Source organism: Polypterus senegalus, chromosome 4, assembly GCF_016835505.1.
Source record: "Polypterus senegalus isolate Bchr_013 chromosome 4, ASM1683550v1, whole genome shotgun sequence".
Lineage (NCBI taxonomy): Eukaryota > Metazoa > Chordata > Cladistia > Polypteriformes > Polypteridae > Polypterus > Polypterus senegalus.
Window position 1 is genome coordinate 19,690,189 of NC_053157.1, and position 12,733 is coordinate 19,702,921.

Below are 12,733 nucleotides of genomic sequence, written 5' to 3' on the forward strand. Positions count from 1 at the left end.
TAGATACTTTTTGAGATAAATACATAGACAGATAGAACTTTATTTATCCCCAGGGAGTAATTTAGCTTTTTTCAGCAGCTCTTTAGATAAATAAATAAATAGATAAAGATTAACAAATATAGACACATATAGTCAGAATATTCACCAGAATGACTAAAAAGGAAGCATATTAAACAGAAAACTTCTGACGTGGCAGTCCCAGTCCCAGTGAGGAGTTATACAGGCATATTACTGTTGGTATAAAGGAGCCCCAGTCATGTTTCTTGACACACTTCATTGGATAATTCATTGACTGAAAGTTCTTTATGCTAGTGTGCCATGGAGAGGATGTCCAGCTTTGTTTGTAATGACACTCAGGTTTGTTTTAACTCTCTCCTCCTGTACCACCTCCAGGGTGTCCAGAGGGCATCCCGTTAATGAGCTTCCCTTTTTAGTTTGTTGATTTGGTGGGCCTTTATTGAAGTGATGTTACCTGACCAGCATAGAAAATTATACTGACTGTCACAGAACTGTAGAAGATGTGAAGGATGTCACTTCCCACATTATTATTTTTTTCTTTATTATATTTTTATTAATTTTATTGCAATCCATACAAAGCAATCAAGTTTTTACAAAAGAAAATTTAAGTTAAGAGCAGGTCGATCCCCACCCCTGAGAGAGAGAGAGAGCAAGCCAAACGGCGTGAAATTTAAGGCTTGTAAACATACCTAAATTAATAAATTCTCTGTGCTTTTTGAGCTTATTTTAAAATATTACTGATTAGATCCTGCCATGTTTTGAAAAAAGTCTGTACGGATCCTCTAACTGAGCATTTGATTTTTTCCAATTTCAAATAATATAACACATCGGTTTCCCACTGACTTAAAAGAGGACAGTTTGGGTTCTTCCAGTTTATCAGAATAAGTCTGCGTGCCAAAAGTGTAGTGAATGCAATCACAGTTTGTTTGTCTTTCTCCACTTTAAGCCCCTCTGGAAGAACCCCAAACACAGCTGTTAATGGGTTAGGAGGGATTGTGAGTCCAAGACTGTCTGAAAGGTAATTAAAAATTTTTGTCCAGAATAATGTTAATTTGGTGCAGACCCAAAACATGTGACCCAGTGAGGCAGGGACTTGGTTGCAACGTTCGCAGGTTGGATCATGCCCTGGAAACATTTTGGAGAGTTTTAGTCGAGACAGATGTGCTCGATATATAATTTTGAGTTGTATAATTGTACGCTTTGCGCATATGGAGCTTGAGTGAATTCTCTGCACTGTCACTTCCCACATTAAAGGAAAGAAGAGAAAAAAGGGCCTGCTCTTCCCTTTTCCTGTATTTGTCTTCTTTGTTATGAGACCAGTCCAACCTGTCATTAATGTGGACCCCCAAGTACCCGTTGCAGTGCACCTTCACATTCACTCCCAGGATAGTGACCGGACATAGAGACCCTTTGGTGTGATGAAAGTCAATAACCAATTCCTTGGTTTTGCCAATGTTAAGTAGCAGACAGTTCTTTCTGCACCAAGAAACAAAGTTCTGCACTGGCGTCTGTGGGTCTCAGGAGATCATGGCATATATGCAGATGGATGGGATAGAGAATCATGTGGTGTTAACACAGTACTTCGTTTGGCTGTAGAGACCAATTTGTGAGTGTCAATGGCTACACAAACAATCTCTGCTTCCTGGATTTGTTCCATGGATTATTTTTTGCTGTGCTGATTTATCTGCTGCTGCTTGATTCAGCATGATCTCTCCTTTTGCTGGCCTTATTCCAGATCTCCTGTATTTAGTGAATGTGATAACTGGCACATTCCTTTCAGCTGTTGACGTAATTGTCCATGGACATTTCACGCTTGCAGATATTCTCAAAGAGGAGGTGAGGACAATCTTATGCCCTGGTGTCAGCAGCCAGCTCACTGTACAAAGGATCCTTGGGGACCTTCCAGCAGACATTTGGACGGCATGGCCAATCCAGTGGAGTCGGCACTGCTTGAGCCGGTTGGAAAGACAGGGGAACCTTGACATATGTAAGGACCTAATCGTTTGTCATTTGGTCCTGCCACTGATGTTGAGAATTCTCCTGATGCTGGGCATATGAAGGACATTTAATGGCCTTTTATGTCTGTACTGAAATGTCCAGGATTTACTGGCATACAGCAAAGTGCTGTGTCTTCAGATGCTGTAGATGGCCATCTTGGTGTGGAGAGTCTGTTTCATCTTGTTCCAGAATCTTTAAATCAGCTTGGTGAAGGTTGAAGGAGCATGGCCAATCCTCTGCTCAGTCTCTGCATCCAGGGAAAGGTTTTCGGTAACTGAGAAGCACCACTTCCAGCTTGTGGTTGGAGATAGTCATTGAGGGTGGGCTTTCGACACCCTGGTTCATCACATTGGTCTTCAAAGTCTTGACATGTTCTGGAGAACTGATCCTTCAAGTTCCTGCAGTTGCTCTGGTAAGTGGGTGGTCAATGCAGCATCATTGGCATACAGCATGTCCCGGATGAGGGCCTTTTGGTCTGTGCTCTTAGGTGTGAAACACTGAACAGCTTGCCATTGGACCTTGTGTGACCTTGAGAATATAAATAAATGGTGCTGTTTTCATTAAATGATAACATTATATTTGTTTTCAATTACAATCACATTTAAAAGTGGCAAAATAAACAAATTCATGCATAAATTATAGGGTCATTTAACCACCATGTACACTGTAGTTTTAGCATCTTGTTGGGTCAGATCAGACTAAACCAAGCCTCTCCATTCACAAACTACATGTACTCCATTTTAGAATCAAATTCCTAGGAAAAGCACCAAGATAGACTGATTAAAGCAACTAGTCTGGGTATGCTGCCAAATTGTCAGCACTCCGAGTCAAACCTCCAGAAGGGTATGCCATAATAAGTCACATGCACATTCAGATGGTGTCTTACTACAGTATTATTTGGCATTAGTAAGCATGCCTACTAGGAAGGCAAAGGGAGTTCACTTTATGGACTTGCAGAGATGTATGTTTTTCACTAATTTAATCAATGACACAATCTCAACTTTCTTTTGTTCTTTTTCTATGAGGTACACTATTTACAACACATTTTTTTAATCCAGCATATTTTCTGCTTTAATGGTTTCTATGCCATCCCCACTGTGAGAGATTCAACACAAAAATATACAGCAAATTTATCTGAACACAAAGACTTACTAATGTACAGTGCTAGCAAGCAGTGCATTTATCTCTCATAGGTTATTAAGCATGATGGACAAATGACATGGAAGATTTGTAATAAATTCACGCTGAGCTGTCATTTTAACATTTTTTTCCTCAGTCAGTGTGATGGAAATCCTATTAGGATGCTTTTTTAATGCATGCTCTAGACAGAATTTGGTTATCTGACCATTAATACTTAATTCCTTAAAGTGTAGCTGTGGCAGTAGTTAAATACAAATGTTCAAATCACGACGACCAAAAACCATTTTAGGCATACAAGCATGTTAAAGACTTATTCAAGGCTTTAAATTTGGGTCAGCACTGTGGCATAAAGGCTAAATCTCTAGACTTTAAACCTCAAGGCGGCTGGTTCATATCCTGCCTCCACCTCATTGTGTGACCCTGAGCAAGTCATTCACCTTGCCTATATGGAGGAGCATTTAGGACAAACCTAAATAAATAAGTATGCAAATGAATAAAAGTACTGTGAAATATGACAATAAATAAAAACAACATGAAATGTGAGCATAAATTATTGTGTCAGAAAATATATTTTTGTTGCTTATGTATGTATTTATTTCTTCATTTATTTCAGGAACATGCATACAACATGAAATAAGCCATGAAATTAAAACTGCCACTTTCACTCATCAAAGCTGAGAGGGCATGTTCTGCTCAATAATGTTTTTTTGATTGGTGAATTGTCACCAGTAATAGAGCGGAAGTAAACCCTTCACTGTCAAGCGCCACATTTACAGCAGACACTTATGATGCATACTCCTAATGGTGAATTTGGACTTTCTGGAATTAACGCAGCTGCTTCACACAATAATTCTTACCAGTTTTTTTCTTGAAGTCATTTTTCGACGTGCACAGTTGCAGCTTTCAGCCTGCACATAAACCACAGGATTCCCAAACTAAGCAAAGCACATATATCCACATTGGGAATGATTCACCATTCAAAAAACAGTGCTTGCTAGAGCCACCCTTTCTCAGCTTTCACGAGTGCAAGTGACAGGCTTCATTTCAAGCTATATTTCATGTTGCATGTGTGTCACTGAAATAAATGAGGAAATAATTAAGTGAATACATAAAGAATAAGCAGCAAAAAATGCATATTGTGAGATGTTTATTTATACTCACATTTATGTTGGTATTTATTGTCACATTTCACTCTACTTGTTTTTATTTGTGTATGTATTTATTCAATTTTATCCAAAATATTCCTTCATATGCCTCTGCTTCAAAAGTAAAAAAAAAAATCTCTGTAATCAATTGTAGCATGTCTCCATCAGTCATTTTGGATAAAGACGTCAGATCAGTATACAATATATCGAATTATACAGAATAATAAATGTAGCAGTTTAGCTATGGGTTTTGCTGTTTTTATAAATGTATGTTTTGAGATAGCATGATGGCACAGCAGTTAGCTCAGCCCTGCCTCATATGATTTTGAATCTTGTCCCGGTCATTGTTAATGTGGAATTTGCACAGATGTTTGTTGCTATATATTTTTCAGTGCACTGATGCCTTTTTCTAGGGTTCGTTCCCACCATGTGGCCAATGCTGCTGAGATGTGCAGTATTCACATCTCTGTGCAAACACAAATTGGACAAGCAGCTATTTAAAAAAAAAAAGGATGGATAGACAGTACGCTTCCATTTATAAAGCAGTATTTTATTAATTAATTTTCCAAAAGTGCCTTTTCCTATTTACAGGTCAAAGCCTATCCCCAGCAGCATCATCTCAGGTATAAGAAAGAAGCCAACCCTAAATGAAAATCCTGTCTGCTAGGCATGAGACAATCCATTTATCCCATCGAAAGACACACTCATACAGGAGCAGTGTAGAGGTGCCAATCAATATAACATTCAGGTTTCACACTTAAGCATTTGAAACTGCACAGTGGTTAAGACTCTAGACTTTAACTACAAGGTTTAAAGTTTTCATTTCCACTTCTGATTCATTGTGTGACCTTGAATACGCCTGTGCTACAGCTATTAAAAAAAATATAGATAAACTGTAATGTGTTCTAATCTTATAAGTTGCCTTGAGTACAGGCATCTGACAAATAAATCTGTGGGATGTGGGAGGAAATATGAGAAGGTTCAAATTGTTGGATACAAACCCAGGACTTTTGAGCTGTGAGGACATAGCATTAATAAGATGAATGACAAAAAAGCAAAGTACAAGCATTGTGTGTAGGGATCTTCTGTCTGTGTAAAATGAATCTGCTAGTAAGACAGATGAGAAACAGTTCTCACAGAACTAATGAATATTCTTCACTGTCCAAACAATCTCAAAATGGCCATGTGGCTTTGCCTCTTACACATCAACACTTCAGACAAAACAGGCCAAGAAGGTGGTTCTTTGATAAACTTAGGAGTCAACTACGAAATAATAGCTAGAAAGATAAAAAGAAAAACCGTGAAACAGATCGTCCAGCATCAAAGTTCTCTGAATTGGCACAGTACCAGCCTGACCCTCCTCTACAAATATGCCACTAATTAACACTGTAAATCCGCAAAGGCTCTGTTTTTCAAAGAAGCTGATGATGAAAACTGTAGCATCTGCTGAAAACTTGATTTTCTACTTCATGTCGACATCGTAGTTAGTGGACTTTAGTCTAAGCATTCATAAAAAAGACTTGAGTGGCACTGTTGAGCCCAAGTGTTTCGAAGTACTGTATATGATGTGTACCTTTATAAGGCACTCTTAATGCTGCTAGGATCAATCTGACTGTCAGATTAAAAAAACACACACACACAACCCCCCCCTCCCCAAATTAGCAATTTTTAAAGTAGGAAATACAACTGCCAAAAGTATATAAAAACAAAAAAGAATATTATTATTTTTAATGATCTTCATGGTCTTGCATCAAGATAAATCTTTTATAATGAGACTGCACCTATAACTTACATAAAGACAAAAGGAGATTGAGTGTTCACTAGGAGTGTCTTGCTGAGTTGGTTACCCGCTGTTTTAAGGAGCATTTACAAAACAGACTATTATTTGAATTGTCCCATTTTGAATGTTTTCTGCATGGCTTTATTACATGTTTTTATCTCAACAAATTACATTTTTTTTAGATCATTTAAATAGCTTATTTTTTCATACCGATTTGTACAGTGCTATCAGCACAATACAGCAAATACAAGTCATCATTCCCTTTTAAGCCTCACTAATCCATATAATTCAGTCATATAGATGCAACCAAAGGTATCAGTAACCCCTTCCAATATTTAAAAAGAATCACAATTTTCCATGAAATAAGTTGAAACTAACAAAAGTAATTGGCATTCACCATTTTCTATTCCATGTTCCTTAGAGCAACCCCTTTGCTTTTTTGATTTTGGACTTAACATATTAATTTTTAAAAGTAAAACAAATGAAAATGGTATAGACAGAATTCTTGGGAACCCTAACCTAATATTTTTAGCATGATTTTTTTTGAGGCTATAACTGCAATTCAGAGCTTTCTGTAGTACATTCCAATTGCCAATTTGGCTCTTTCGTCTTGAAAAAACTGCTCTAGTTGTTTTAGTTTTGATGGGTTCCTTCTCACAACTGCAATTTTCAGCTCTTTCTATAGATATTCAGAACAGGACTCATAGCAGAGCACTTCAGAACATTCCAGTGTTTTCTTCTTCTCCATTCTTGGGTGCTTTTTTATGTATTGTTTGACTCATTATCCTCCTGGAGGACCCCTTTCACTCTAGAATGCTTTGATAATCTTCTGGTTTTATTATGCTGTGCCCAGTTTCAAAGCACCGGGTGCCGGAGAAAGCATAATAGCAACCTCATAACATTAAAGAGCCTCTTCAATGTTTCCAGTTAAAATGTTTTTATTGTTTTTTCTTATGTGAACACAAAGCTGCTGTGTCTTACTGAAATCCTCTAATTTAGTTTCTTCTGTCCAAAGGACTTTCTCCCAGCAGGACTGTGGCTTGTCAACGTGCATTTTAGCAAACGTCAGTTGGGATTTGTGTATCTACCTTTTTTCTACCAGGAAGCCCACTTTTATTTAGACAGCAACGAATGGTGCAACTTGAAGCTATTGTACCTTGATTGTGAAGGTCAGCCTGAATCTATCTAGATGTTATCCTTGGTTCTTTCTCCACCATTTGACTACCCTTCTGTTCAGTCTTAGTTCAGTTTACCTCTTGCGACCACATGCATGGAGGTTGGCTTACAGTCCTATGGACCCCACATTTCTTGATAATATTATCTACCATGGTCACAAGAAATAAAAGCTCTTTGCACACAATGATACAAGACAGCTGAATGATGACTTTGCTCCACTAAAATAGGCAGAGTGACCTATTACAAGATTGAAGACACTTGTGATTCTAATTAGAGTAATTAGTCTGCTTGAGATACAACTTCAATCCAATTATATCATTTTAACTTGTATGGCTACCAATAATTTTGTTTATGCCATTTTCATTTATTCTATTATTTTTAAATAATATGTTAAGCCCTAAACTTAAATCAAAGTGACTGCTGTATAGGATTTGGAATAAAGAATGCTGAATGCCAATTACTTTTGTCAATTTCATCTTATTTCAATGCTAATATTAACACTTTTATATATTGAGAATACTTTTGATTGCATCTGCACTAATTTCAATCTTCTGGTAATTATCCAGAGCATATGACCATAGGTGCTTGCTTCCACTATGTTTTGTAAAAAATATCTGACATCATACTCAGATAAAAAAAAGCTAACTAAACGAGATGAACTGAGCTGGTAACTGTTCATTTATATTTCCTTAAGTGAGGCAGTTTGGTGGTACAGTAGTTTTCATTACTCTGTGACAGCTCTGTAGCCTCCACACTGTCTGTGTCACATTTGGTTGTTCTCTCTGTGTCTTTGTAGTTTTTCCTCAAGGTCCTCCAGTTTTCTGTCTATGTCCTAAAAGTGTGCATGTTAAGTTAACTGGCCAGTCAAAACTGGTGAAGTAAAGCCAATCTTGCATCACACAGCTTTTTGTCTTTGGGTATATCAGACTTGCTAACTTTAGTTGCTGATCTCATTATCTGGACAGTTTACATGATTGAAAATCACTGGGCATGTCAAATTTAGAGATTGCATGCCAAAATTCCAGTGAGTTGTGGGCTCTCCTTTTTGTGATAGCCAATAAAATGCTGCTTTTACAGAGCTGGTGCGTATTAAGGGCTAACCGATTTAGATAGTTTAGCCACAGTCTCTGCCACATTTTGTGGTTTCCATTCTATCATGTTACAGATTATGTAAACGAGGTGTTCGACTGAAAATTGCAGGAAAAGTCGTCTAGTGTGGTCATACCATACTTGTCAATGTACTATAGTGGGCTGAGGACCCCATCTAAGGCTGGCTGCTGGAGATAGATGCAAGCTGAACTTGATAATTAGATTAGAAAATGTTTCGATTGACATCCTTTAAAAATTCCTTATGGTGTTTAAGCCTTACTTTCCTCTCTTCTACTGCAGTATGGATTACTTTGCTTGTTATAAAAATGATTGAGGATTATGAAAATCAAAAGGCTGCCAGACTCGCAAAGAAAGCATTCTTGGTTCTTCTCACTTTCTGTCAACCCTCTTCACTTTTTTTTGCTTGTTCAGTAAGTGAAAATAACAGATGGGGGGAAACTCACTGAAAACAGAGCTGCAAATAGTAAGCTAACATCTGTGACCGTTTTCTATGAGTATATGGCATCATTTTCAAATTTTATCACTTAGTTTCATTACTGGTAGGCATTAATTTTAACCACAGTATTTTGGAATGCAAGTGGCAAATTTGGTCATACCTAAAGAGATATTAAACAGAAATGTAGAATTCTGATATCACATTTGCTTCTTTTTCCCCTATTAAGATTTTAATTTGAAGGTTTTTCATTAAAGTGACTATCTCACTGATTTACCAAAGGTTATTTGTATGTATAATGGGTGTCTGACATCACCAACATTGCCCTCTGACAGACACTTAACTCAGCTCCAATAATTTTGGCTGCATGTTTGGTAACCTGCTAAAGCTTACATTTAAAATTATAGTACAGTACTGAAATAAAATGAAAAGCCTGGTTTCTTCTGTGGTTACAAGTTTGAAATAAAAAAAAAAATTATTAGCAATTTACATCTGAACCTATGAGGCTGTATGTAGCAGGTATAAAAAAAAAAAGTGACATTACGCTTACAGTGACAGACATTCCTCAATGTAGGTTTAACTTGAATGCTATCGACGCAGTGGCTTTTCTCTTGCTGCCTCTACAAAGATCTTTTAAAGCATTCTGTCATATGATACCCTGTGGGCTTGAAAGTACAGATATGATTTTTATTATTATTATTATTATTATTCACTGTAAAACCCTGAAACCCCCCTCAGCCCACCCCTGGTCTAGCTCCAAATCGTTAACAATGTTCCCTAGTTGTTGCTATAGTAACGGCTAATACGGTACAGGGATGTATAATGCAGGAGATGGTATGCTGTTGTAAAATATGAGACTGCAGTGAAGGAGACATGAAAAGAATGTGTAAGCTGTGAATGTTTCTATGATTATTTTAGGATTTTCTTTATTCATCATAGTGTATACATCATGTGAGCCTTTAAAATCTTTAACATTTGTTTCTGTCATTTCATTGAGATTATGTATGCCTTTGTATTTATTTACTTATTTTTTATTCAATCTAACTATTAATCTGTGCAGGTGTATTTATCTGCCATTGCAGTGTGGGCCATCAGCTTAGTGAGAATCTGATAATACAATTGCTGAGGTTTTTTTTTTTTTTTTGCCTTGTTCTATTGAATGCTTGTAACATTGCATTTGCCCTTGAAACACCAGAAAGGAAAGACTATGTTTAGAACCAGGGCCATTCTTGTCTTTTTAGTTGTTACAATATAATCAGCAGGGGTTTTTAAAATACTTTTTGACAGCTGTCTGAACAGGTGAAGCATTAGTGTATTAGTCAAAATGTCTGTAATTGTCTCAGGTCCCACACTGCTTTCATTTCAGTAGTCCATGTTATCAGTCTAAGAGAGCATTTAATGATGTAAAAAAGGGTAAAGGCTTAACGGTGGCACCTTCTTGTGTTTTGTCATCAGGTGGACTATATGGATGAAAATGAGGAATATTTTCAGCGGCAAGCATCTCACAGGCAATCTCGCAGGAGATTTAGGAAGATTAACCAGAAAGGAGAGAGACAAACCATTATTGACACTGTGGATCCGTACCCAGTCGGGAAACCACCTCTACCCCGAGGATACCATACGGTGAGTCAATAGGCCATATAATAATGCCTGTATCATTTCCTGCAGTCTTGTCACAGTTCAAGTGATCTACTGGTGTGTTTTGCATGCTTCTGTGGCATCTGCTTTGGTCAAGCATTCAAGGGTAGGCAGGATGCAAGGTTTTCCCTTTTGAAGCAGAATAGAATTTTTGGGAAAATATAATTTATATTACACCATTCATTCAGATTTATAGTGAATTCTTATAATTGTAATGGAATAAAATAATAGATCATTTCTATCTCTCCATTCCTTCAGTTTTTATCCATGATATAAATGGTACATCATCACATTCGTTGAATATCTACCTTTTGGAAAGGGTGTATTGGCTAGAAGAATAATCTTTTTAGGTATTCTGTTTTGAGAATATACCTTATTTTTGGTGTGTTAATTTTGTTGCTTTGAAATATGACTTTAATTGTATAAATAATCACACCAAACACAACATAACCTTCAAAGGTAGGTTCATTTAAATTAGGAAAAGACTTCAAATGTTCATGTATATGGAAGTTATTGATCAAATCAAACAAAATGTTTACATATCCATTATTCACATTTAGAACACCAGTAACAGGTGAAATAAGAAAAAATGCCTTGTTTCCATATTTAGTAAAAGAAGAAATTTCCTACATGTGCATTTTATGTTTGCCTCCAAGCTTGTTTTATTTATAAACTTTAATGAACTGAATCCTTGGCTAAGCATCAGATTTACTTGACTACCTCTAAACCATTGCAGAAGTTTCTTTGAAGTGTGCAGAGGATTCATTTATGTGATCCAAATTGAAAATACTGTATTATTTTCTACAAAATACACTTGTTCAACACAATGAACTCCTGTTCATGCTTGTCAAGCTATTATATATTTCATGGCACGGAATGGGACATGAACTACTCATGTCTGACTGTTGAACCACAGGCAATTAGCTGCCTTTCTTTCATATGTGTATATGTCCTTATTAAGGAGTGACATTGGTGGTATAGAGTCTCAGTGGCTGTGCTGGGTGCTGTCAGATGGCAAAGGTACAGCTGCAGATGTTAACATGACCACTTGCAAAGGAATGGATATGGCCGCTGTACATTTTCTTGCTTATCACTGTTGTCTTGCACTCCACATTTTTCAAGATATTGTCCAGTCAGTTTCATATCTTAGGTTTCCTTTGTCTTTTTAAGTCGTTTCATTACCCAAGGAAAATGCACAAAATATTGTTTTTTTGTATGGCTGGGGAAAATTTAATTGCAAATTAATGTAAAGCCTCTTTTGTGCATCTTGGTTTGGAAGAGTTTAATATTTGATTGTTATGCCTTAACTCCATCCATTCCTTTTCAAAGTTATTTGACCGAATCAGGTTTATGAAGGTTCCATGGCTGATAGCAGCATCAGCTCTGAGAAGACTCTTTTTGTTTTGTGAATTTTGATTCAGCGTCTCTATTAAAAGATGAAACATTAACATGCCAAGCGTTGTATTCCTTGACATCTTTTAAAAACCTTGGAGGTTATTATAGTGCCAAGAGTACTGGTTTGCAATGAGCACATTGTGTGCCATGTTCAAAGCTATGTGTGCCCATATTCTATTGGCTTGAAATGCTGCTTGACTCCAAAGTGAATTGCTTTCTATCCTTAAAGTTTCACAGTGCAACCGTATTCTTAGAAACTGGTCAGTGAAGCTTAATTTTATTGCTCCTAATTGCTATGTTGATATGTTAAAGGCAAGTATGTGCAGGCAATAAAGTGGTCACTCAGTGTATATTGTAAGAGCCAATCAGTCCTTTGTTTGCACTCATAACTGCCTGAGTTTGCCTAGGTCTGGACTCCTCAAGCTGTTGAAAGTATAGAATTATGCCAAGCCGCCCATTCCTTCTCATCACACTGTTTATGACTGAATTAAGATCTGGAGATTGGTAAAGCCACCGCCTAAACCTGAGTTCCTGGAATTATCTAAAAATATTGGTTTGCTTATAGTGTCATTTATTGGCTTAAGGTTCTAGGCTTTAAATACCTCACTCACTTTTGGCTTGCTGTTATACCAATGAGTTACGCACTAAACCTTCCTGTGCTGCAATTGTAAAAATAAATAAAATAAATTTAAAACATTGTATTGTATATAAAATAAACTTACTTGTACTAAAAGCATCAGATGTCAATTGAATATATTGATGCCATAAGGGGACACATATAATCAACAGTAATCTTCAGAGGTGCGGTAGACAACTCTGTCTTCCTCGTACTGTATGACTAGATGTTTGTGACTAAAATACTTCTCAAACTATTTTATCACACGAACCAAAATATATTAT

General features: G+C 36.8%; 1 protein-coding gene across 9 annotated transcripts in view; it reads left to right on the forward strand.

Moving 5' to 3' along the window:
- rapgef2 (Rap guanine nucleotide exchange factor (GEF) 2) overlaps positions 1-12,733 on the forward strand; it is a 388,985-nt gene that overhangs the window by 226,237 nt on the left and 150,015 nt on the right. For 8 of the 9 annotated variants that reach the window (XM_039750324.1, XM_039750318.1, XM_039750321.1 and 5 more), the window contains one exon: positions 10,256-10,423. In XM_039750324.1, coding sequence (XP_039606258.1) covers positions 10,256-10,423 — 168 coding nt within the window. Of the gene's footprint in view, positions 1-9,648; positions 9,687-10,255; positions 10,424-12,733 lie in introns of those variants that run through there. The other variant, XM_039750326.1, reaches the window with a different exon arrangement.